Source organism: Patagioenas fasciata, chromosome 5, assembly GCF_037038585.1.
Source record: "Patagioenas fasciata isolate bPatFas1 chromosome 5, bPatFas1.hap1, whole genome shotgun sequence".
Lineage (NCBI taxonomy): Eukaryota > Metazoa > Chordata > Aves > Columbiformes > Columbidae > Patagioenas > Patagioenas fasciata.
The window spans coordinates 67,535,128-67,562,456 of NC_092524.1; the positions used below are offsets into that span (position 1 = coordinate 67,535,128).

The window sequence follows — 27,329 nt, forward strand, 5'->3', positions numbered from 1 at the left end:
GTTCTGCCCCTGGTCCTGCGAACTGGGGCAAAAAACTTCAACCCCATCTTCTCCAAGTACCAGGTAGCGTGTAGGAACTTGGTATTTTTTACCCTCAGTTGCTCTGCTTTTTCTTTAAAATAATTAAAATAGTACAAAGGACTTAAGTTCACCCCCCCAGGGAGGAAGAGCTGCATGATCAAGCTGTGAATGCTTCATATGTAGTGCACAAAAGTGTCACCTCACATTGTTCACTGGGAAACACTGGAAAAGGGGGAAATCTTGAGAGTCTGTGATCCTGAGCAGAATGGGGGATTTCAAGAGGAGATTCAGAGCTGGAGGATGCAAACACTCCCCTAGATCACACCTAGAAAACTTACCCCTGTCTTTCATTTCAAAAGCCCATTTTGCCCCTTCTGGTTGCCCAAATCGGTGTGTCGTGACTACATTTCCCTGCTCAGTGAGATCCGGTTTACACAAACGTTACGTGCTCCGTGGAATGGGTCATGAGCTCTGTGCTTCCCTCCCCTCTTCACTTCTGTGTCAGCTGAGACCAGTTTCAAGGGTGTGGAAGTTTATTGGCAAGTTCACCTCGTGAGTCAGGCTGGTTAAAATAAGTAGAAGTATGTTCCCATTGCTGTGAGTCATTCTCCTGGTCTTGTCTGCAAAACAACAGCGCAACAGCCACCACTGAAGTCTCTTCGACACGTCTCATACTCTTTTATAACAGTCACTCCACATAATTTGGCATTTCCAAGTAGAAAACAAGCACAGTGTCGAAATTTCCAGCAGATGCGGTAGCCTAGAGCAGCACGCTGCTAACATCAGCTTGAGCACGTACGTCGGGTGTCAGAAATCCCTCGTTAACCATTCTTCGTTGCACAGTGTTGAAGAGCAAGCAGTGCAGGTGAGTCAATAAGAGCTTCCTGTTTGAAACCACCCCTGTTAACTGGAGTTTAGTGATGAAGAAAGGAGATTCCGGCACAGTAACACCAAATCACATATTATCTTCTTCTATTTATTTGAGTGTAATCAGTACACAGCTTCCAGGTTAAAACTCCCCCCGGCTGTAGCGGCAGCATTTTTGGCTTGGGGATCCAAATTACCTTTGTTTGGTTTAAAATAAAAGCTGAAGAATGGGTGGATTACACAGAGGTGGCCATTACAAGAAGCAGCTCAGTCTGTTATTTCTTAAAAAATATGATGATTGAAGGTACTCTAATAGTACTAGTCAAATATAAAATATAACTGGCATGCTCCTTCTGCAAATATATATATGTTATTGTCCAGATAAAAGAATGTACAAGGAACAGGATGCAAGAAGAGGTAGAGGTTTAACATGTCAAGCGGTCCGAGCAAGAGGTTAAGAGGTTTTCACATGAAAAAGCAAAAAGAGAACAGAGTTTGGCTTGAGGGTACTTAAGTTATTCAACAGGTAACTGTGTCCTTAAAGGAATTTATAATCAATGCCTATTTAAATATATTGCCAAGAAGAGCTGTTATCTGACTTGGAAATCCTTGTTCTGAGATAGTTTCTACTACTATGGAGGAAGAGGGTTGTTAAACACCACAAAGGCTCTCACAGCAAAGGGTGACACACATCAAACCCTGCTGATTAGGCACCGAATTCTGGAGCCTAAAGGGTGTAACAGCAACTGAGTGTGGAATGGGGGAGGTAGCAGGCTGAGATTCACCCCCAAAAGGTGCCCTCGCATCAGAAATTGGGCACAGGTACAGCTGCTCTGGGAGGCATCTTGTAATAACCATAATTCATGAGGTCAGTAAGGTCAGGATGGAGAAAAGCTTAAAGATAAAGAGTTTTGCAGCTTGAAGTAGGAAGGAAATAAATGAAATTATACACAAATTAAAAATATTGCGAGTTGTAGCGAGAATACACAGTCATTGGATACAGCAGGTACAACCAGCAAACAACCCATTACTAATATACAGCGGTACTTCCAGTGCGTAATGACAGCACAATAAAACGTCACCAAATATTTTAATAAATTCCACTAGCAGAATACCACGGGTATTCAGTCACTCAGAACACAGTTCAAAGGTAACAGACTATATTCCAGATATCTTCTGTGGGTTTGTTTGTTAATGTAATTTACCGGTTTTGAAATTCAAGTCGCTCTTCATTTTCCCCCAGAGGGAGGAAGGGGAGAAAATACAATGAGGTCAGTGAATGTTTCAGCTGCTGGAAACTTCTGGGCTTTGCTACTGATCGGGGTGAAGGGAAGCTCAGCATCCAGCATGGGCTGCGGGAGAAATGAGAAACATTCAAGGAATAGTTATTTGCTCTGCAAAACACCGCTGCATCGACACATGAAATAAGAGCAAATTCCCCTTTCTGGATCAACACCAGACCAAGAGTTATTTCTGAGGCAGCAGCTCAGGTGTGTTGGGTTCCTGCACAATTGAGAGGCCACTTAAGCATCGTGGGGCAAAAACTGGTCAAAACTACTTTTGAGAAGGAAAAGGGAGAAGCAGGAGGTTCTCTGGCCTCTCGCTCAGCGCTGGGGACATGTCGCAGCTTTAGAATAAGCCAAGCATGGATCTGAAACCTGCATGTCAGTGCATGTAAATATACAGAAACGTGCTTGCTTAGATACGAGGCTGTTTCAAAGTAACGGCCACGGTTCAAAATACATGGTCCATTTTTAAGACACTCATTACTTACATCAATAATCCATATTTTAAAGAGAATTTTTCACAGAATCCCAGAACGTCAGGGATTGGAAGGGACCTGGAAAGCTCATCCAGTGCAATCCCCCCATGGAGCAGGAACACCCAGCTGAGGTTCCACAGGAAGGTGTCCAGGCGGGTTTGAATGGCTGCACAGAAGGAGACTCCACAACCTCCCTGGGCAGCCTGGGCCAGGCTCTGCCACCCTCACCATGAAGAAGTTTCTTCTCAAAATTAAGTGGAACCTCTTGTGTTCCAGTTTGTACCCATTACCCCTTGTCCTATCATTGGTTGTCACCGAGAAGAGCCTGGCTCCATCCTCCTGACACTCATCCTTTATATATCTGTAAACATTAATAAGGTCACGCCTCAGTCTCCTCTTCTCCAAGCTAAAGAACTCCAGCTCTCTCAGCCTTTCCTCACACAGGAGATGCTCCACTCCCTTCAGCATCTTGGTGGCTGCGCTGGACTCTCTCCAGCAGTTCCCTGTCCTTCTGGAACTGGGGGGGGTAGTTCATGAAACCTAAGAAACTTGACGCCCAGTTTGAAAGTTTTTGCCCACCTGCTTTCCCTGTTGAACGTTACTTCCACCCCTAGAAGTTAAAGCAATAAATAAAAAAGGGATGGGACAGACCTGGAAAACTCCAAGAAGCAAGTGGAAGGAAAGGACCAGGTAGTTCATTATGTTAGTAAATATTTACAAGGAAAGCCATGAGAAATCAAATTTCGTGGATTGATCTATTAAGAATCAAGCATTGTTCTGTTAAAAATGTCTCGATTCAAGCTACACTCGTCATGTGCAATAAGGAGTAACAGTGTGAGCCTGAGCACGGTGACAGGAATCGTGGTTTGTATTTAGAGGAAGCTACAAGAATTGGCTTGATAACATTTTCCAGAGTTTAATTTATTTTGTGCAGTAACTGATTCTGTAGGAAAGGTTAACAGTGCTGTAACACGGAGATTGCCAAATAAAGGTCAGCTTACCATATCAAAAGGATTGCTGCCAATGGGTGCCAAATCACCACATGAAACTTCTGAAAAATAAGAATATTTTGGAGGTTTTTTAATAGAGAAAATTTAGTCTCATGCTGCCAAAGCTGAAAAAAACACTTTTCTGCATTTACTGAAAAAAACACAAACTGTCTGCATTTCCATTTACTTCAAGCCTTTCGTTATTAGCCTTCTCCTTCACATTATCACATAGAACTATACAGAAAAGCCTGAGCGGTACCGTTTGCTCATGTGCAACCTGTGTGTCAGTCACACCACCTAAGGGAGGTTTTACCAACAGAGATTAACCCAGGTATAATGAGATTAATTTCAAAGAGTAAATTCAGACTACCATCAAACTTTTGAATAAACATGAGGCCCCAGCAATACCACAAAAACTACATGAGCAGCTTTAAGATCCGCACCTGTTGGATGTATTGTTGGTTCTCCAGACTGAGTGAAGTTGTTCTCTGTGCAGGTTTCCTTCTCCGGGCTGCACATGATGATATCTTGTCCCTGTTCTTCTGCAGCAGCTAGTTCCATCTTTTCTGTGCCATCTGGTACTTTTAATTCACTGCTACAATTTTCCAGCACCTGAAAAAGAGGAGTTTTAAGGTAGCCAGGGATAGGTGTTTACAGAAACCAGCATGTCCCTGGTGCGGCAAACCAAGTTCATACATCTCATCTGCAGTTTTTATGGACGATTCAGGGGAAACAGGGGTTGAACTCCAGACACTGTGATCTATTTCATACAAACTATTTCCCAAACACTCTTGTAAGCTGGGTAAGCTCTTAGTATAAAGGAAGTTCTTCCACATGAAAGAAGAGTCAAGTACCCAAAACATTCTGAGGACATTTTCTAGTGAGACTTTACCTGAAGAAAACCCTATCAATACCAAGAATTAATCAGAGTTTTCCCCAGAAAGCGACATGGTCAACAAGCAATTTCTCATTTGACAGGGAAAGGATGAAGCAAAAGGCCTAAGAACTAGTAACCAAGATATATATATATGTATATATTTAATATATATATGGGTTGGGGAGGGAACAACTGCTGTAGTCATGCACAGATCCAAGCAGTAACAAATGAAATGAAGATACTTCAATTAAAGGTACTAAAGGATGATTAACTGCAAAGCACTGGCCTTTGCTGAGTAGCACAGTATCATCTCAACTATGGAGGCAGCATTCCTGTTTAAAATGTAGGCACATCACCAAATCCTCAGACATTTCAGGACATGGACTTCTCAACTCTGGTACTTGTATTAGTAACACTGCACTTGCCACAGCTTTGAACAATAAAACAGCCGATCGCTCGGCTATGGCAGCGTAATGACCCCGAGAAACATAAACACTACTGTTGCCTTTAGTCTTGGTTCCCAAATGCAAATCATTTCAAAAATCCACACCAGAAAACAGGTAGTGGACATCGAGGAACATCGTTTGCCCAAGCGACAAGTGTTGTCACATGGCAGCCAACAAAAGGTGGCTCCCAAAGAGCTGGACAAGGTCCCCAAAGCACCGCACTCCCTGTGTGTGCCCATATCGGGAAGGAAAAAGCACCAGACTGAGAATTACAAGATACAAGATACCTTGGTAAGGGTTGGATCAGAAATACAAGTGTCTGAGGCTAATAAAAAAAACCCACATACTTTTTTTACTACTACTAATAAAAATTTTTAAAGCACATATATGATCTACGTGTGACTTGCCTTAATTCCCTCTGCTGTGCCAGCAACAGGACAGTGTTCTTCTGCAACTGCAGAAACGCTGAAAGAGAAACCAAAATGTTTTCATTCTTCTCAATCGTCTTCAATCACCTTTAGTTATCCTTTGACTTGCCTAACTGATCTTACAGTTTGGTCTAACTAAGCTTGCTTGTTTGGCACTGGGCAGCTATACCCAATTTTCTAAGCTTTTACCCCAGCAGAAAAACTACATTTGGGCAAAGCTCTTAATATTTGCTTGAGGGAAGGAAAAGACACAAGGATGCTGCAGCCTTTACCGCTGCCAAATTGGAAGGTAACGTTTAACAGGTATTAATATTAATTCTTTGAGTCATAACTATTAAATTATTTGTATAAAGTTAATGAAAAGCTTCCTTAACATGTCTACCTTTGTTCATGAAAACCACCGGGGAGTTTTTCCAATGGGAGAGTTTTTCCAGTAGGAAACTGGTGCATTTGCAAATGTTGCGCTGGGTGGAAGCCTCGCAGCAGCGGTGTTGTCTGGTTTGCGGTTGTGCCCTCAGGCTCATGAGGAGCAGAAGGAACGTTGCGAAGCGAAGCTCTGCTGGATGATCTTGGAGTTGCCGGTTTTTCCAAAGTCCGCTGGGAAGATCTGCGAGGGGTCTTTGAAAGCAAGCCTGAAAAAACAAGCATGTAATGGTTCATTACTACAGCAGTTTCCAAAAGATGAAATTAACTGTTTGTTTGGATTCTAGCTCAGAACACTCTTGTTTTCAGCTTGTTTTCAAGATTACATTGAAATCTTACCTATACTGCAAGAAGATATTGAAAAAAGGTGAGAATAGTAGGTCAATAATTTACAGAACTGTACAGTGACATCAGAAGAGCCAAACTATTCCCCTCTTCCCTTTACTATCTGCTCTCTTTACCTTCCATATCAAAAGCTGGCCTCAGTTTATTCTGAATTTTTGTTGAACAAAATGTCCTGATGTATCCTTTACACAACTCTTTCCCCCCTAATTTCCCTGGCAATAGATCCCCAGCATGGGAGCATTCCTGCTTTTTTCTTCTCTAACTATAGAATCATTACATGGAAGTTTTCCCAAGATCTGAATTTTCCTTATAGCCTGGAACTACATCAGTTGTATATGTTCTTGATGCACAATGCAGTACCCTTTTCCCACTGCCATTTGAAAGCACAATTCCTGTTTACATTCATATTTTAGATACATGTGCTATCCAGGTCTCTCTTACTCCAATTAGACAGTAGTTTCTTTACATAACTCCAGGTAAGCGATTTAGTAATGACTATCCCCTCACAAAGAACCTGAAATAATGAGACTTGCTGTTCTTATTAAAAAGCCCATCTGGTGAAAGCTGTAATGAATTTCCATCTTTCACATTAAAGAATTTTAACAGAATTAAAAAGACAGATTCAGAATTGATTTTTGTAACAGATTGTCTGCTACAGCTTGCTTAAGTCGAGCATTGCTCGAAGCTTTTCAGGTCTCCTCTGCTAACAAGAGGTGTATGAAACAAAAAGTACTGGTCTTGTAATGAGGAAAGAGATCTACACAAAAGAATACACTGGGAAATTCAAAGACAACTTCTAAACTAGAAATGGGAGAGAAACAGAATGGCTCCTAAAGATCCAAGAATTACTGAAAACACGGGCTTTACATAGATTGCAATAGGAAAGATACTGAAAATAAAGTTATATTTTGAGAATCTGCTAAAAAAAAATCCTATTAAACAGTTTTTATAGCAGACTGGAATTATGTTACTATCTTGTAACTTTGAAGACAGCACTGCAAGGGATTTAGTTAAAAAAAATCCCAGTTCCCATGTTGCAAATAAGGGAGATCAGCCTGCATTGACTCTGATGAACAGGTTTGTCAGCCAAATGTGGGAACGCCGAGATTAAAAATCCATCATTAAACACATGCTGAAAAAGCATGAACCAGTCGCTTGTACCTCTGTCTAAGCAGAGATTCCACGTTGCTGTAATCACTCAAGTCAGCACATTCATGTGGAACAGTTTGCTTTGGATCCCTGATGTAATTAGCCACTAGTTGAAATATTGTGTCCAGTACTGGAGTTGTATCCAGTCTAAGCAGCATGGTTTCTCTCCCCAGTGAGATTAGTTAAACTCTCTTCAGCACTTTCAGGCCACAGAAGTCAGGATGAAACTTCACCCACCTGCAAATGTTTTCACAGGGCTTTCAATTCTGAAAAATCCCCCTTCGAAAACCACTTTTTCTATGTCTGGTAGCGTCTCCTGATGTGTACATTCAGCAGCTCCATCATGCTTCATTTTATCCCTCATTGCTGCTTTTATAGCAGCGAGCCGGTTTCGGGCAGCAGTTCTTCCAGCCGCTCCCAGCTTTGGTTTGGCCACTCCATTTGGAACAGTCTTTTTCTGAAATTGTAAGGAAGTTTGGATCACATCTGGAAGCTTCGAACAGAAGCAATTGCACATGAACATCTGGGTAGGAACAGCCCCAGGTTCCAGTATAAGTTGGGGAATGACCTATTAGAGGGCAGTGTAGGGGAAAGGGACCTGGGGGTCCTGGGGACAGCAGGGTGACCATGAGCCAGCACTGGGCCCTTGTGGCCAGGAAGGCCAATGGTACCTGGGGTGGATTAGAAGGGGGTGGTCAGTAGGTCAGAGAGGTTCTCCTGCCCCTCTGCTCTGCCCTGGGGAGACCACAGCTGGAATCTTGTGTCCAGTTGTGGCCCCTCAGTTCCAGAAGGACAGGGAACTGCTGGAGAGAGTCCAGCGCAGCCACCAAGATGCTGAAGGGAGTGGAGCATCTCCCGTGTGAGGAAAGGCTGAGGGAGCTGGGGCTCTGGAGCTGGAGAAGAGGAGACTGAGGGGGGACTCATTCATGGGGATCAATATGGAAAGGGTGAGTGTCAGGAGGATGGAGCCAGGCTCTTCTCGGTGACGACCAATGATAGGACAAGGGGCAATGTGTTCAAACTGGAACACAAGAGGTTTCACTTAAGGTTCCACTTAAATTTGAGAAGAAAATTCTTCTCAGTGAGGGTGACAGAACACTGGCTCAGGCTGCCCAGGGAGGTTGTGGAGTCTCCTACTCTGGAAACATTCAAAACCTGCCTGGGCACCTTCCTGTGGAACCTCAGCTGGGTGTTCCTGCTCCAGCGAGGGGATTGCACTGGATGAGCTTTTGAGTTCCCTTCCAATCCCTAACATTCTGTGATTCTGCGATCTACAGAGCTGCTGGAGACAGCAACAGGCAAAAAACAAACTGGAGAAAAGGTCTCTTCATCTCCAGAACATCCTGGGCTACAATTCAGCTACTGAGGTTAGTTTGTGAGTACAACATCAAGGATTTCTCATATTAAGTCTGCAGTTCAGAAATACTCAGTACAACTTTCTTCCAACAACTCCAGTTAACACATGTTGAAAACAGGGACTCCTAGGGGCAGGGAGATTAAGTGTGATAACAGCAGGACACACACCAGGCAGCCACTCCTGCCATTCAATTTTTCAAAGAGAGTTTTATATCTTGTACCATCTGCAGGGTTCTGACATTCACGGTCAGCTCACACAGAACACATTCCCTCCACTTTCCTGTGCCTGGAGTTTCTCATCAGCCTTAATTTCATTTTTATGATTTGTTGAGCAGTCTCAAGGAACTGGATGGAGTTTAGGCAATGTGAGTACAACTTGACATTCAGGCATTAGAAGCAATTATGTACTCCAAACCAAAGAAAGGATAAAATACCCCGCGTTAAAGCTCATTTTGCAATAAGCAATAACTTATTTTGGATATTGTCAGGGCCATTTGTGCTTAGAGAATTAGCAGTATAATGCTACCCACGGTACTGTATTAATGGGATACCATTATAATTTTGCACTCAAGGCTCAAAACCAAGAGCCACTGTCAAATTCCTGCGCAGTTTCCTTTTCCATCCCTTCAGTGCCAATACCAGTGGCCCAGATAAAGCGCTCGACATCTGAAGGGTGAATTTCTATTTTAAATTTAACAGACTTGACTTACTAGTAGAGAGTTGAACGACTCTAAAAGTCATTGTTAATTCTGAGTTCTAATCCATCTATATGCAAAACAGCCATCCAACATTTTTACAAGCATGAACAAATACAAGTGCACTTTTGGGAGATGCAGGGGAGAAGGATGCACCTTGAGAGGAATTTCACTGAATTTCTAAACATTAACTTTTAAACACACCAGATGAGTAGGGCTGTAGAAGGAACATCCATTTAAGAAGAGTATTCCTTACTGCATTAACAGCTTACTAATTGTTTTAGATATCCATGACTGTTGCATTTTAATGCCTTAGGAGACACATTAGGGGCTAGTCATACCTTGACAATTGCTTTGCTTGGAACATCAAGTGGTTGCCACTCATTGTCTTGAAGCTTCTTCAGATTATCAAATTTTTTATTCACATCTTCTACCTATTGGAAATCCCCAAAAAGTCCAGGTTTAATTCTCTAAAATTATCAGATTCACAATAGAACAGCATTTCATAAAATCAGGTGACAAATTTAAGCACAGTTATGCATTTAAGTACTTCAGTATTAAACATTCTCATACAGTTGACTCATGAAGATTACGCTAAATATACACAAGCTCCAGATTACGTGACAAGACTGGTCTCATTTCCGTAGTTTAAGGGTTAGTAGAGGAGGTATGGAATCATTCAGTAAGACCTAACATCTAAAATAAGGGAGCTGGTTTACAACCCATTCTTGTGCTGAACTTAAGCGCTTTGACAATGGTCGCGTTTCAGAAATGCAGAAGAACCCGTTGCGTAACAGCCTTGATGCCAAACGAGCACGGCTCTTCCATTATGTGGGAAACACGTCATGCAAGGCTGTTTGCTCTGTTAAAACTCTGGCCTGAACGGCTTTGTGATGCAGGTTGTGCTTGTTCGTGATAAACCAGCTCTGCAGCGTTACCTCCTCCCCAACTGATACTCAGGGCAACAGCCCTGTTCTCCTCAGACTTTGTAAGGGACACACTTGCTACTAAGGCCAAACAAGGCTTATTTATGTACGGTCACAAGTCCTTTACATCCTCCCTGAAACTCAGGGGACACAAAGAAAAAACAAATGCAAAAAGGGGTAGAGTTCATAATTCTGTTACTCCAAGTCTCTTTAAGGGAAAAGATGGGAATGCTCAGGCTGGACATGAGGAAGAAATTGTTGTCCCCGAGGGTGGTGAGAGCCTGGCCCAGGTTGGGCAGAGAGGTGGTGGATGAACCATCCCTGGAGACATCCCAGGCCAGGCTGGACGGGGCTCTGAGCAACCTGAGCTGGTGAAGATGTCCCTGCTCATGGCAGGGGTGGCACTGGATGAACTTGGAAGGTCCCTTCCAACCCAAACTGTTCTCTGATTCTATGAGAAACCTCAGCTGCTCCCAGATACATATTACTATAGGCAAACTCTGTTTTTCAAGCTCCTTGTTCTAGTGAGGTTCCCCTCAAGTACCTCTGAAGAAGCTGATCAAACTCTTACACTTTCTGGAGGGAATTCAAGACCTATGACTAGGACCTTAAAAATAAACCCACCTTTGCATTTTCTTTAACTAGTTACAAGTTCCTTTTTAAATGTTGATTTACAAATACTGTCAAAGGGTTATTTTGATCTCTTAGAATATTATCTTTCATTCTGAAAACAATGGAAGCACCAACAAATAGAGATGAAGGTTTTCTACTACCTGAGCTCACCCCTATATAAAGTTAGTGTAGTTTCTTTGTTATTCTCATACTGAAGCATGGAATCCCTGCTTTTCAGATATGGAATTTTCCAGAAGCTCCCAGTTTTTGGTTCAGGTAGACACTGTGACTTTATCCTCACTCCAAACCAGAATAAGACTTGGCTTCGTGCCTCCATTCCAGAGAAAAACGAGATAAACAGGCCACAAGAAGGCACAACAGATGAACCGGTCCATGAATTACCAATTGTAGTACACCAACTATTCACCAGAGAGTGCTAAACAACAACCTGCATTTTTTAAATACAAAAAAACCCGAGAACTTGAATATTCAGACAACCAAAAATATAGTTTCAACCCACTGTTTGTAAATAACACAATCAACTTTGTCCTAGTGTGTAGCACGCAGGTACATACCTGAAAGTTAACCATGTCCCAAAATCCATCTAAGTCTGTACACGTTGTTTCTTTTTCACCTCGTTTAAATTCACAGTTATCCACCAGCCCTTCAAACTGTTTAAACCTTTCTGCTATGAGCAGTCTGGTCTGACCAGTTGTGGTGCGAATAAGATCTTTAGCTGATAGGAACAAGAAAACACTAAAGAAAGTACATCTTGGAATAATCCATCATTTGACAATTGATATAAATAAGTATTTGAAGACTCTGGAATTAGTTTATTGATTAAAGTACGTGCATCTATTTGCAGACCTGCAATACAATTCAGATGGAGCGCACCTATCCATTGAACTTCTCTAAACCTGCTGCTTTAAAAAAATAAATGTTTAAATCTCTAAGTCTTTAAGATAAGCATTGATGAATCATCTTTGTTTTCCCAGATAAGGACACTTATTCTACTTTAAAACCTAATTTTTAAAAAAACAGTTTGGCTACAGTTCATACGTTTAAATACACTTAAAACTGACAACAGAAGAACTATTTCAATACACACTTTGCTCACTTTAGTGCCGAGCACAATCACGTCAAGTACTACCCATATGTTTTAGTATTAGGAGATAAAGCACACCTTCTTGTCTCGAGGCAGACACAGCTCCAAACTTTATCTAATACAACTCCTACTAAGTGCTGTTTTGCAAAAATATTCAGCTACATGTACTTCCCTCTGTCCCCTGCATTTACCATAACACTCCTTTTAGTGCCTATCACAGTTTAGTCTTACCATCCTCTGGAATGTCCAACTCAAGTTTTCCATCCCACTGGAGGCACTGAGACATCAGCCTCTCTGTCTCAGACCGAAGAATGTTTCTAAAAATAAAGGGAAAGTAAAAAAAAATTAGTCTCTGGACAATTTTCTAACTGGTGTCACTACTTGTGGCTGTTAATGATCACTCTCCTACACTGTCTTTGAGCAGAATCACAGAATGTGAGGGATTGGAAGGGACCTGGAAAGCTCATCCAGTGCAATCCCCCCGCCGGAGCAGGAACACCCAGCTGAGGTTCCACAGGAAGGTGTCCAGGCGGGTTTGAATGGCTGCAGAGAAGGAGACTCCACAACCTCCCTGGGCAGCCTGGGCCAGGCTCTGCCACCCTCACCATGAAGAAGTTTCTTCTCAAATTTAAGTGGAACCTCTTGTGTTCCAGTTTGTACCCATTACCCCTTGTCCTATCATTGGTTGTCACCGAGAAGAGCCTGGCTGCATCCTCCTGACACTCACCCTTTATATATTTGTAAACATTAATGAGGTCACCCCTCAGTCTCCTCCAAGCTCCAGAGCCCCAGCTCCCTCAGCCTTTCCTCACACGGGAGATGCTCCACTCCCTTCAGCATCTTGGTGGCTGCGCTGGACTCTCTCCAGCAGTTCCCTGTCCTTCTGGAACTGAGGGGCCACAACTGGACACAAGATTCCAGGTGTGGTCTCCCCAGGGCAGAGCAGAGGGGCAGGAGAACCTCTCTGACCTACTGACCAACCCCTTCTAACCCACCCCAGGTAACATTGGCCTTCCTGGCCGCAAGGGCCCAGTGCTGGCTCATGGTCACCCTGCTGTCCCCAGGACCCCCAGGTCCCTTTCCCCTACGCTGCTCTCTAACAGGTCATTCCTCAACTTATACTGGAACCTGGGGCTGTTCCTACCCAGATTGAAGACTCCACACTTGCCCTTGTTATCTTTCATTAAATTTTTCCCTGCCCAACTCTCCAGCCTGTCCAGGTCTCACTGGATGGCGGCATAGAAGCCATTAGACTCTTCAGTTTGCTGACTGGCTGAGGTGCAATTTCTTTTCTACTGCGTTCAAGCTCGTCTTCCTTAGGACAAGGTGCTAGACTGTAGACTTGTGGACTCTTTACTTGCACTAGCAATACAAAAGGGAAAACAGGAACGTGTGCCTACTCAGGTCACTGCTGACAGCCACCGGCCACGGTAAGTTAATCTTTACAGGATGTCTTGTGACTCATGTTAAGAGGCTCTGAACACACAACAGGGAAGTGAAACAAATGAACACAAACCTGAAATACGGCACATCATGCTCTTGCTCTTTTATATCATCCGACTTTGTTTCGGGCGTTGTTGTATCTGCAGAGACAGGGCTTGTTTCATTCAATCTCCCAATGAAAGTTTTCTCATCTGATTCATTTGCTGAAAAATACAAAATGCATTTGTTCAGAATGTGGAGAAAACAAAAAGCATTGGAACAATAAACCAAGTGTGAAATTCCTACCTGTGTCTCCTTTCAAACTTGTAGTGGTTTGCTCTTCTTGAATGCTTTCAGCAGCAGGTGAAACTTGACTTTTTAAATTAGGCTCTTGTGCCACGGTCTCACTGGATTTTTTAGTTATATTACTGGAAACAAAAAAACAAATACATTCAACATGAAGACACAGTGAGAAACTGACATCAAATATGGTCAGACACACAAAACTGCTCATTTGGTAGGCTGTCTTACATTCAACACTAGAGAATGCAATTCCTACTAAAATTAATAAATTTGTATATATACGTATGGCACAAGTCCCTGATATATGGAACTACTTTACTTTAAAGCATAGACAGGATTATAGATTATATATAATTGTATTAAGATCAGATTTGATTAAGCAACAGTAACAACCACGATGATCAGGTGTTTCAACAATACAACAGTTTCACTTGCATTTTAGGCCATGAGATGAAAGAATCTTACATTGGAGATTTTGAAAAATCCCAGGAGGCATTAGGTGTCAAAAATGCATTTGCTCTCGAAGGAGTCATGGGGGTAACTTTGTAAGTCGCTAATCCACTTAATGGTTGAAACACAAAGTTTTGAGGTGCAAAAGAGCGTGTTCTGGGTCTCCCTGGAGCAGAATTGTTGTTGTTTTCCACTGAGGTTTGTTCCTGTTGAAGTTCGACTGATGCTGAACTTTTAGAATCAGCTGCAGAATCTTTCACCGCTGGATCCAGTTGAGTGTTTTTATTCACTTCACCTTTGGAAGGAATTACCTACAACAGCACAAATAAAGAAACCAAACGCTACATTATCAAATCAACCAAGTGTTTACTGTAGGCATGGGCTGAATTATAACATCACTGTCTGAAAGTCACCAGGGAATGAACAGTTTCTGGTAAGTCACTTTGTTAATTTTGCATAAGTGTACACAAGTCATGATTTACCAGTAAGCCCAACTGGTTTTGACATCTGCAAATCATTCTAGCAACATGGGTAGCACTTCACTACGAGGAATGCAACAATCCACTGAAGAGGCTAAATTTGGAGGACACCTATCAAAAGAGCAATTAAAATTAGCAAATGCTTGCTCCCACTGCTAGAAAAAAATGCTTTAAAGTGATAAGGTCCTCAAGAGCAAAATTCCTGGCTCCAAATCCATGTAGGTCTGTTGAATAATCACAGTTTATACACATACTCTAATCCAAAGACCGAAGAACAAGCTAAAATAACCCGATAGCTGAGGAATGCAGCCCAAGACAAAGAGAATACAAGAGCAGTTAGGATGACAGGATGTTGTTCAAAGACAAGAAAAAGTTACTCAACACGTTGAGTCCACATTCCTATGAGACGAGTGACTAGATATGCATTCCGTATGACTTTGAGATACCTATACTGAGATATTGTTAGCACAAACTAGCCCAAAGAGCTTACAATGTTTTTCCAGAAAATATGCATCTTCAAGTCTCATTGTACTTTAGATACCCATGCTTGGAATGTGTGTTAAAAGTTGGATTCAAGGCTGATTTCTTGTAACATGATGACTGAGGTTACAGCAAGAGTTTACCCACGGGCAGCAGAAAGTGGCTCCTGGAGCTTATCTGAGTGAAGATGTAAGAGCCACTTACATCTGCAGGCGTTTGTGGTGGCGAGACTGCATCTGGAATATTGTGTCCAGTTCTGGGCCCCTCAGTTCCAGAAGGACAGGGAACTGCTGGAGAGAGTCCAGCGCAGGGCAACAAAGATGCTGAAGGGAGTGGAGCATCTCCCGTGTGAGGAAAGGCTGAGGGAGCTGGGACTCTTGAGCTTGGAGAAGAGGAGACTGAGGGGGGGACTTCTTTAATGTTTACAGATATATAAAGGGTGAGTGTCAGGAGGATGCAGCCAGGCTCTTCTCAGTGACAACCAATGATAGGACAAGGGGTAATGGGTTCAAACTGGAACACAAGAGGTTCCACTTAAATTTGAGAAGAAACTTCTTCACGGTGAGGATGGCAGAGCCTGGCCCAGGCTGCCCAGGGAGGTTGTGGAGTCTCCTTCTGTGCAGCCATTCAAACCCGCCTGGACACCTTCCTGTGGAACCTCAGCTGGGTGTTCCTGCTCCGGCGGGGGGATTGCACTGGATGAGCTTTCCAGGTCCCTTCCAACCCCTGACATTCTGTGATTCTGTGATTGATTGTACCAGTTTCAGGACAACACTAGAGCACAACTGCGGTTATGGAAACGGGGCTGGGAGACGTGAGGGAGACACAAGGTGAGAGGGAATGGTGGGGTGCAACAAAAAGAAAACAAAAATCATTGACAGTTTTCACACAGGACTGTCAGCACATGAACACATGGGCAAATTGTTTGGGAACCTGAGTCAGAGGGCTACAATAAGCTCACATGATGCTGTCTCTGTGTAGAAGGAGACAAGTTTCATTATAACAGTGGCACTGAGAACCACAACAACTGCCTTTAATGGCGATGTGTCTACTTGGCAGAGAATAACATTTCCAGCTTTACTTGTTCAAAGACTAAAAATGCATTTATTTCTTAGCTTCTAGAGTCTCGTGTACCCTTTTCCATAGCAGGAAAATGGTACATTCCGATCATGTTTCAAAAAGGATGAACTTGACAAAGTTTACAAATGCTAGATACAACCAGCAAAGCAGCCCTTTTTTTTAAGCTAAACATCAGACATAAGATGTTACATAAGAACTTCTTGTCTAATTTAAATCATTGTCCAAATCTTGGTTAGTAACAAAGTCATTCATATAAGCAAACTACATTTGATCTTCATTTTACAAATATGGCAATATGAATGCATACAGCTTCTTCCCAAAAATCTAGCTTATTAACGAATATATTACTTCCATACTTTAACACAAGTATATTCAAGCTACAGTTACACTGTTATTGGTTCTTAAATCAGTTTAACTGCTTTTCCATTTCAAATATTAAATGACCTACCTCCGTGACGTCAGGTTTGACTGCTTTCTTCTGCTTTCCCACATTTGCCGTCTTTCTCTGTGACTGGTTACCTAGAAGGAAAGAAACTCCCAAAGGTCATAAAGGCATCTAATTAAGACAGTCTTTCACCAAAAGATTACCATAAAAGTCCAGTGGTTAGAAACAGGGAGAGACTGTTTTGTTTCTTGAGTGTGAGGTGGCAAGAGGGCAGGCACCTAATTGCAAAAGTCCATTCAAAAGAAAACATGGCCTAGGATTTAACAGCCTATTAAGAGATGTATCACCAACAAGGGAAAACAAATTTATTAAGTCATTAGTCTTTAGACATTGTCATATACTAAAAATAAAACTCATCATATTTCCTTAAAGGCTGAACAGCTACTGTCAAGTCAATTTGAGTTCGGATTTTTAACTTCCACATAGCATAGGGTTTCTGTTGGCGAATTGAACTTGATACTATCAAAGCTGAGCTTTCAGTCTAGGGGTTAACTTCTGCCATTTATATTACTAAGGATGCTGCAAAACATTCTGGAGAATTTCCTGAGAATAAGCACTAAAAATTTTCCCTTCAGTAACCATTAAGCTCCCCTAGCCTAGTTAACAGACAAATATGGACAAAGGGAAATTCCTGACCTGAAAATCATAGGCTCTTATCTCTCCCTGAGGTTTCTGTTCCTGATCACAGACTTAATAACACCAAACTGGCAAACCTTTAGCAGTTCTGGATCTGTGCTTTCAGTTTATAATTACCATACGGGTATTGATGCTCCACGCTGATGGATTTTATAAGAAACTGTCCAACGTTGGTTTTTCAATATTACAATAGAGTTCCAGATAAGAGTCTAAGTGATAGAGTATTTAGTCCTTTTCTTACATGACGATTCAGCTTGACTTACATACAGTCTGTCTACTCAAAGGAGTAGCTACACAGCAGAATATAGTGTGCAAAGATAGCTGAGAACAAGTTGATACTTATCTCCACAGCACAACAGAATGCCTGAGATATGAGCAAGATCCTAAAGACAGAGTCATCTTAGTATATAATTTGACGATGAGTCTAACAGCAGCATATAAATGTACATATGCTGTTTCCAGTGCTCGCTTATCCAGTAGTAGATGGTATCTTTACAGCACACTATTCGAAATACTTACGTGTCAGGCTTGAGCTCCACAAGCAGGACTTACCAGCAGTAGCAGCTGTTTTCATCATCTGCCTGGCTGCAGAGGCGCCTGCTCTGGTGATCCGGACGTTGGAGGTTGACTGGCTGGCAGGCTGTAACACTGTGAGGAATGGTAATAAACAAGAAGCTGCATTTAAGTAATATAATTGAAGGTTTACATTTTGTAGAAATCAAAAAAGCACACTAGGAATTATTAGTTTCATTAGTTTGCCAGAATCAACTGGGGTTTTTTTAAGTTCAGGGCAAGGGTTCTAAGCATTGAGAGCACAACTCAGCCTTGGCATCAAGGTGACACTCTGCAGGATCTCGACTGAAGACGGTTTTGTTGTACAGTCCAGCTCCTAATAACATCAAGGTTCCAGTGTGCTAGACACCCTGGTCATTCTATGAAAGTATTCCAAGATCCGAATTTAATGTAATCTAATAAAGTATTTATAAAATTAAGATTAATCTGACTCAAGTCTATGCACTGTATTACCTATCTTAATAATTTTCATCTCTGTATTTTAGTACTATTTTTCATTTCCTGCAAAAAATGATTGCATTCTCCTGCACACAGAAATTTAACAGGAGCTCTTTATTTCATACTCTCCCTTTCTCTATCTGCCTGAAATCTGGTATCCCCACTTAGTTACTGTTAAGGCCATTTGTGGTATTAATGTCATTCTAACTTCCACAGAATTGCTGGGAATGTTGGGAAAAAAATTACGAGATAAATAACATTTGATTTGTCCAAACATTCACTTCCCTCACATTTTTATATCGGTGTCTAAGTACATTCAGCAAAAAGCATTATCAAGTGTAGTGGATGACAATTAAAAAAAATGAAGTTTTAATTGTGATATCAAACACTGATAGTAGATCTTTTCAGTACCCATCGAAAGCATGACAAATTTATTTAAATAAAGGTCTGCTGCTTGCTGATTTAATTAAGTTAGCGATGCGAGAGTCATTTCACTCTAAATTACTACTGAGTATCTTGCATTAACATCAGTATTCCACATGACTTAGCCTTATCTACTTAAGGCATGTGCATCACTGTGCTACCGGGAAGAATTTCTAATCAAAGGCATTCTACTCCCTTAAACAAAGGTGGCATGAATTGCTTTGTTTTCTTCAGAAATGTGTGCAATTGTCACACAGAATGTCCAAAAACTGGAGATACAGAGGGGGCTGTTGTAAAATATGAAAACATAAGATTGTGCTTGTCATTGAAAGAAGACAATCAGACATTTACATGGCATTGGTGTGCATCAGAAGATCAGGGTCCTATCTCCAACATTATATATTTATGTGAGCATGCTTTACCAGAAGGTTTTCCTTTTCCAAACCTTCTTCAGTGCTGAGCTACACAAGCAGTTTCATTTGGCGACCGCAGACAGCAGCACATCTGCTGACGGACAGAAAGACTTAACTGAAAATATTTAGAGCTGATTCAATCAGCTCTTTTCTAGGTTACCCCCAATACCAAGGAAAATTCATATTTTACTTATATCAGCTATTGTTCATCTTTCCATGTGAAGTCACTTGCTCTTCTGTAATAGCAGCAGCTACTACACGTGATATTCTTTGAGATGAATGGGAAGATCTGTGTAGTTCCGAATGCTCAAGCAGCAGTCATGCAATTCTGCCTACTGACCTTTTTCTTTTCCCTCTCCTAGGGGGAATAATCAGCAGCCAGGAGGGTATTAAATATCTTGCATTCCATTTTCCCACCCTATAGAAGTGACAACATGCCATACCTAGGGCCACATGCTTGATATTCTTCCAGCTATTCCCCTTGTCATGGTAGGAACGGTTGTCATAAAATCTGCTTGTTTCCTACACCTGAAAACATACTAGAGGTCTCTCGCAAAGATGTTCCTTGTCCTTCCTCCTCAGCTATTGAATCAGAAAAACAAAACAGCCCTGTCCATTCAGATTGAGATGTAGGGATCATTCCATACCTTTCTCTTTTTCCACCACTTTGTCTGTACTCGTCTGTTTACGTCCTGCTTGTGTAGGGCGCACACCATGTCCATTGGCAGAGACCTATAAGAGAAAAATAGGGTTTTGTCAATCAGAGACGAGGCAGTTTAATTTCTTTCACCTATCTTAAGTTCCAGTAAAACAAATGGTCAAGTAATTTGGCGCAAAAGTCTTTAGAAAGTCAAGAGAAATTAAGAATAACTAAAAAAGCTCATTTTAGGCATGCGTTGACATGCATTATTCAAAATTAGGAATTTCTCAGAAAAATAATGAAGAAAAATATTTAAGAGGGTTTCAGTTTACTAGGAAACTAGGTGTCAATTACTACCACATCTTAGTACATATCAGGTACTTTAAAAAACAGCTTTTCGCAAATAAAATAATATTAACTCAGTCAAACTTTCATAAAGTTATGACTGGAAATCCTTCGTATGCGTTGAAGTTTTGTAAGGCAAGACGGATAGATCCAAATTATAGCTTCTTCCACACATTCCTGCTGGTAAAATTCCTCAAAACCCCCTAATTTTTTTATACAAGTAAAAGCAGAAGGGACTGCCAAGATTCACAGTAGAAATACGCCAACATTGAAGTGATTTTGACTGTGAAAGCTGTTATCACAGAATCACAGAATGGACTGGGTTGGAAAAGACCTCAGAGATCATCCAGTCCAACCCTTGGTCCAACTCCAGTCCATTGACCAGATCACGGCACTAAGTGCCATGTCCAATCTCAGTTTAAAAACCTCCAGGGCCGCTGAGTCCAGCACCTCCCTGGGCAGCCATTCCAACGCCTGACCACTCTCTCTGCACAGAATTGCTTTCTAATCTCCAGCCTCAATTTCCCCTGGCAGAGTTGAAGCCCCTGCCCCCTTGTCCTATTGCTGACTGCCTGGGAGAAGAGCCCAATCTCCCCTGGCTAGAACTGCCCTTCAGGTCGTTCTAGAGAGTGCTGAGCTCACCTCTAAGCCTCCTCTTCTCCAGACTAAACAAGCCCAGCTCCCTCAGCCTCTCCCCATAGCTCTTGTGTTCAAGTCCCTTCACCAGTCTTCTTGTTCTTCTCTGGACCTGCTCCAGCACTTCAATCTCTTTCCTGAACTGAGGGGCCCAGAACTGACCACAATACTCCAGGTGTGGCCTCATCAATGCAGAGTAAAGGGGAAGGATCACTGCCCTTGTCCTGTTGACCATGCTATTTTTGATACAGGACAGGATACCATTGGCCTTCTTGGCCACCTGGGCACACTGTTGGCTCATGTTGAGCTTCCTGTCAATTAGTACCCTCAGGTCCCTTTCTGCCTGACATGAGCAGTAAGGATTAGTCACAGGTCATACGTACAGTAATTGCATCTCAACAAATTACGTCTCCATTTATATGGCTCTAAGGAAAAATTAGATAGAAATTTGTACAAATGCTACATACCAATTTTGACTTTTAGCCACTAGTTTTACCCATTTAGAATACAGAGTACTGTAGTAAAGATGCAAAGTAAAAAAAAAAGCAACCAAAGTCACTCTTGTCACTGAAATTCCCCAAGAAAATAAAACAGCTCCATGTCTGGCACATTGAAAATAGTAAATTCAGCAACAGCGCACTTACATTAGTGTAAGGTGAAACATTTTACAGTTTTTCAAAACATAAATACCGTTGAAGCTTTATGAAATTAAGATGCCAAATTAGCAAAATAAATAGTATCTCCACAGTTAAGCGCACCAGATCTGTCACTGTACAGACTCCAAGAAGTCAAACTAACGTCACAGTCGGGTTGACTCAATCCCTCAACTTCAAAAGGTAGATAAAAAGGGTGGTGGTTCAATTTAATATACAACAATATTATTAAGTTCAACTTTAAAAACAAATGTTTTTTCCCACTGTAACAAGTTTTTAATGATGCTGTCAATTTGCTGGGTTGCCTACAACCTTTTGATGATCAAGTGTGATCTAGGAGAAAAATGAACTGACTTTTTATAACCTGTATCATGAAAGACTTCGAGCAACTAAGAGACACTTTCGTCTAAATTTATTTGCTTAAGTTTATTAAAAAAACCCCAAGCACCCCACAACAACAAACCGTAGAGAGTTTAGATGCAGTTGGTATCACAGTTTTTTCTTCTTGGTTCCTGGCCTTTGATCGAGTAATCCTCCCGGAGGAAGCAGGAGCCACCTGAAAACAACCCCAAGGAAAAAAGAGTGAACAAGTTACCAGTCCTCAAATAACTTGGTTGTTTCATTTGTGAGTGAACCATTCCAGTTTTTAGACTGAGAGCAGTCATAAATACAAAAAAAGTCCACCAAAACTCCTGTTCTACTTTTAAAAAACAAGCCTTGATTGTTCCTTATTATTTAAAAAAATATATGTATCAACTATTTACAAAATAATCTGGCTATTTTGCATAACATACGCATAAGTTTTATACAAATAGAAATTTTCATATAAAGTATGTCTAATATAGTGACATAGGATAATTTAATAGGGTATAATTCAAATAGTAATATTAAATATCTAAAGTAAGTATATATTATTATTACCTTCTCTCTTGGCTTCGCTATCGCAGGATCTACAGTGACATGTGAAAGAAATCCAGGTGCAGTTGGTCTATATAACCCAACTTTAAACACACCCTTTTTTGCTTTCTCTCTTTGCTCTATCAGTTTTCGAAGTTCCTTTTCTTCCTTATAGCGCTGGAGCATTTCCCTGCGGTCAGCAATCCTCTTGGTAGCTGCATTTGTAGGTTGTTCTGAAGCAAAGATAAAATATAGACACGTTATAAACATCTTGAAAAAATTTTTCAGCCAACAATGAGGAAAATCAGAACATTTCAAAAAGCTTTTCCAAAATGAAGAGGAACGCACTAAGTCAAAGAGCAGAAATCTGGAGTCTGTGCCTGCAAGTTACAATTCAAGTCTTACAATGCAAATACATAAGCTTGCTAAAAGCTTACGTTCTCTTAATTGTTTTAACCATCCCCACTAAAAGAGCATTTAATTGTAAATTTCAGCTTGCAAATACATCTCTTCAAATCTGCACCTCAGGGATACTGTGAATTCATATCCATTTCATAGCACAAACGCCGATCCTGCAAGGTTACTAGCATTAATGTTAACACTTTAATTACTGATTTAGTTTATTTGAGTCAGTTTCTTTATTCGAACATTTGTAACATCATTGAAAGCTGAAGTTTAGGTCCGCTTTAGATACCCAAGTCTGTCTCAAGCTGAGAATAAATGAGGCAGAGTTTATATGAAAGAATAAAACCTTAAGATTATGTCAAATTTGAATTATGTGTCTACCTTAAAAATTAATATCTAGTTAAAATTTATTGAAGATAATCACAAGATATATACATTTCTTAAATTTTATATTTGTCATGATTACATAGGGACCGCACTCTTTCCTCCAATAACTTTCTTCTATCAAAATACTGAAATAGTTCTAAAGAAATCTGTTAATATTTGTAAAGATTAACTGAATTTCTTGGACGGGGGGTGTCAAACCCGTTTTCACTGGGGAACACACCAGCCTCTTCGTTGCCTTCAAAGGGTTAAATGTAATTTGGGGTCTGTATAAACGTAACCACTCCTACGTTTATCCTGTTCTAAAATTACATTTGGCTCTTCGAAGGCAACCGTGGTGCTAATGTGGCCCCCTGTGAAAATGAGTTTGACAGCCCTGCCTTAGACCATAAGCATCCAGGATAGCCAGGGAGGCAGAATTCAGTATTTGCAGGCCCTGTTTGCTGGGAAGAAAGGTAAGTAATTAAAAGCTAGCAATTTTAAAAATAAAATTAGATTATGCTTTTACCCATTTATAATTATATATACCAAATTATAATATACAATTACCCATTTCTAAGGATACTTTGAGCACATGACTGATGCCAGTTATAAATTAGATGAGATTTTATGTTAGGGTTTTCATTTCTTGAACAACCAAATTAAGAGGCTTCCCATTAAATATTAATAACAAATTGCATTCTTCCTTTAGCTGCTGCACAGAAATCAGAGTAAAGCTTTATTCATACCGCTGAAACAAAGATAAAGTTGTATTAAGGCTTTATTTTCTTGATTTTTTTAACAGTTAGAAGAACTGTAGTCATTGATTTTTAAATATTAAACATTTTTTTTTTAATTAAAACATTGACCACATTAGGTTCCTGTGATATTATTAAATCTACTTAGAAGACACCTTTAACAATAAAAAAAAAAGCTTTAGAACAAGTCTTTTCTTACTCTGTTTTACACTGCTGTTCTCTTGAGAGCACTTTTCACTCTTCTCATTTGGCTGAGAATTTCCCCTCTCATCTGGGAGCTGAACATTGACATCTGCCAATCCAAACTGTCTGCCCTTTTCAAACAACTTGTGTCTGTTCTCCTTTTGAAGGGTCGATTTCCTGCGCGCAACTTTTGCTCTGAGGGTTTCCGTACTCAAATCCTTCTTGTATCGACTGGTAAACTGGGAGGCTACAGCCATCTTGATTATCCTAGACAAAAATCACAGTGATTAGGGCAAAATCTTTTTCTTTTTTTCCTTTGTTTCTGAATGTGTACCAGGGAAAATGCAAATGACAATTTCAGTAATGGCTCTTCGCTATTCCTCTTTATTTTACGCAGTCAAGGGGATAGTTGGTTTGTTAAGTGGTCAACAAGCCTTACATAGAATCAGCAGGGGATGCTGTGCTGCTGCCAGGGATTGTCCTGTTGCTTCTGTTTTCAGCACAGATGGTTTTCATGTTAAGGAGACAGGCAAGTAAATGACAAGGTTGTAGGACAATACTTGGAAGCAACGTTGCCGCTGAGCATTTAGATTATACCCTATCTGATGGCGAGGCATTTTTGTCCTGCATCGGAGCGCTCGGCACCATTTCCCAACAGAGTTTCCAGGATGCAACCGCAGTACAATAGCATTTATTTTGAGCAGGATTTCTCCCTGCTTTTTTAACCTGAGGAAGACTTGATGCAAACGTCAGTTGCTCTGTACGTGCTGCGCTAACAGGGATGTCAAAAGCTGCATCCCCTGCACCCCACCGAAACTTGTCTTGTCCAGGGTTTTAATTCTTTCTTCCTGAGCGGAGGTCAAAACCAGTTCTTGCAATCGGTCTTACGCTGTCTGCCACCTAAACCATGGTCTCTTAGAAATCTCCTTTTCTATTGCTTGTAGAAAACAGCTCTACAATAAGGAGGGTAATAGAGCTAAACTAAACAGGCAACAATAACTCATTGACCAGTAAACTGGTCATTTACTGAAATTCTTACTTTCAAGACAGCAGCTTTGATCAAGTTAAACGAACCATCAGTGAACCAGACTGAAAAGATCAGCCTTGACTGTGAGGGTACAGGATTTTGCAAAATCCACCCTCCCTCCTCCATCTGCCATCAGTATCTCAGGCCAAAACCAACACCAGCAGCCTAACTGAAAAACTCAAATGTCCAAAGGAAAAAAAAGAGTACCAAAATAAACAGAAAGAATAAAGGAATAAATAACAACGTGCTCTTAAAGTGTATACACTTATAAATGAAGTGAGCAATGAGAAAATTTGAGCTATTCTAAGAAGGAACACAGACAAAGAGTGTTCAGATACCACCACTGCTGCAGGAATGCCAAATGGTCCATGGAAATGTAAAGGAGCAAATGGGAATAAAAACTAAACTCAGCTTAAAGCACTCGAATCAGACTGTATCTCTTCTATCTCTATCCTGGAAGAGCTGGTGAATGTCAGTGCTGATTTGTGAATATCTTACATTTCATCCTGCATCTTACATTCCAATTTTCAAAAACTGATTAAGCATGCCAGTTAATTAGTGATGATTGCAAATGATCAGGCTAACCCTGTTGTTCATAGGTCATACCTGCCTTGCTTGATCTGTCAGTGATTAAGGAAGCTTAGCTCATACGCATCTCAAATAATCATCTTTGGACCAGTCTTGTTAGGAACTCCCACAGAAAGAAAGAACACAGTTAACGGCAATATATCCCTACAACCTACCTAGCAGGTGTTTTGAGCTCAGTGGATGAAAATGATTTCTAAAAGCAGCAGCTGCTATCAAGTCTCTACATTCATTCTCTTGCAGGACAAATTCCCTGTGTCTGGGACTCTTTAAACATTATTTTTAAGCCGCATTTGCCTTAAAAACTGGTAAATATTTAACACATTTGAAGGATTTTTATGCTCCACCTTCTACCTTGAAGAATATTTTCCTAGCTATTGTAGTATAAGACTGCTTAAGGCCTTTTCCCACAAATAAGCCTCAATAGTAAGGGATCTACCTTGCAATAAGTAACCCCGCAGCAGAATTTATCCGGAACTTGAAGAAGGCAAATATAACATAAGCAGAGACACAGAGAGAACTTCCCACTGTAGTGTTATTAACTCATATCCCAGGCCTGCAAAAGCAATGCAACTGATTACTCATTATCTCCTTGGGGTCATTAAAAAAAAAATGTATGGCATGCTTAATGTCCTAAGCATCTCTTTAGGACAAAAATAACTGTCTTATTTTCTTTCCACGTTATGGTTTCTGAGTATTACCTTGCCCAAACAGAAGTCTAGAAGATCAATTGGAATTTAAGTCGGTATGAATTCAAGTAAAGCCTAGTAACAAGAAAGGGACAAAGGCTTAAATGTAAGACTTGTGACTGGGTAGTATATACTACTAAAGTTAAAGTTGAAAAATTATAGTATTGTTTTTTAATAAAAAAAGGGGAGGGGGGAAATAATCACTTTTGACCAGCATTGTCACAAAACCGAAAGGAATAATACAGACATGAAAAAATATTTAGGTGCACATTTCGCATTTTATCCTGAATAGTGAGAAACAGAGTAGGAACTGTGAACACCGTTATTTTTAAAACAAGAACGCGGCAAGTTTAGGGACTGAATAAGATCCAGTCTCAAAGGTTTCGAGACGAGGCCCAGGGGGTGACGATAAGCGGGACACACCGCTCCCAGTCCCCTGTTCTGAGAGGCCGCCACTGCTCCGGCCCCTCAGCCCCTTCGCCTCCACCGCCGTGTTTCCAGGCCGGCTCCGAGAGGAGGCACCGCAGCCAGGCCCGCATGACAAGACCCCTGCCCCGGTGCCCCTTATAAGGCCCCTTTCCGCTCCCACCGGTCGCAAACACCCACGGAGCGCCGCCAGCCCCGCCATACCTGTACTGGCCTCCTTAGCCGCCTCAGCGCGGCCCGTCGCGCCTCACTTTCAAATCTCACCTGCCAACGTTCATTGGTCAGTCCCAACCCGCCCGCAAGCTCTCATTGGTCCGCTCACGGCCGACGGTTGATGGCCAGAGCCGAAATCGCTGAACCGGCTGTTTATTGGATGCCCGGGAAAGCGACGCTTGATACGCATTGGCTTCGCTGAAAATTTCCCCTCCCGCACTTGCCGCTCATTGGCTAGCGGAGTGAGGGAGGTGAGGCCTGTGGGCAGTGCGGGAGCTGGCGTCCCGCCCGCCGCGGGGGCGCCGCGCCAAGATGGCGGGGGTGGTTGTCGGGGCTTGAGGGGATGACTCAGGCCGCGATGTGGGG

The 27,329-nt window shown here is 41.4% G+C and overlaps 1 protein-coding gene across 1 annotated transcript; it reads right to left on the reverse strand.

Annotated features, from left to right (window-relative positions):
* Positions 1 to 983: 983 nt before the first annotated feature.
* DLGAP5 (DLG associated protein 5) lies at positions 984 to 27,038 on the reverse strand. Its single transcript, XM_065839521.2, has 19 exons — positions 26,955 to 27,038; positions 24,040 to 24,290; positions 22,339 to 22,547; positions 21,881 to 21,973; positions 19,791 to 19,875; positions 17,849 to 17,944; positions 16,664 to 16,734; positions 14,192 to 14,487; positions 13,730 to 13,851; positions 13,518 to 13,647; positions 12,233 to 12,318; positions 11,472 to 11,632; positions 9,700 to 9,792; positions 7,545 to 7,764; positions 5,773 to 6,022; positions 5,370 to 5,427; positions 4,083 to 4,251; positions 3,652 to 3,701; positions 984 to 2,240 (listed from the first exon to the last, which is right to left on the reverse strand). Exons 2-19 carry the CDS (start codon positions 24,278 to 24,280, stop codon positions 2,118 to 2,120), a joined length of 2,553 nt encoding a protein of 850 aa, XP_065695593.1. The 5' UTR covers positions 24,281 to 24,290; positions 26,955 to 27,038; the 3' UTR covers positions 984 to 2,117.
* Positions 27,039 to 27,329: the final 291 nt, after the last annotated feature.

Bases quoted from the DNA above. Each gene is read 5' to 3' on its own strand.
- DLGAP5 (XM_065839521.2), bottom strand. From the start codon at position 24,280: ATGGCTGTAGCCTCCCAGTTTACCAGTCGATACAAGAAGGATTTGAGT. The intron at 21,974-22,338 runs GTAATAATAATA...GGTTGTTTTCAG, and splicing joins TAGCGAAGCCAAGAGAGAAG to GTGGCTCCTGCTTCCTCCGG. The intron at 11,633-12,232 runs GTAAGACTAAAC...TGTTCCTATCAG, and splicing joins GTTGGACATTCCAGAGGATG to CTAAAGATCTTATTCGCACC.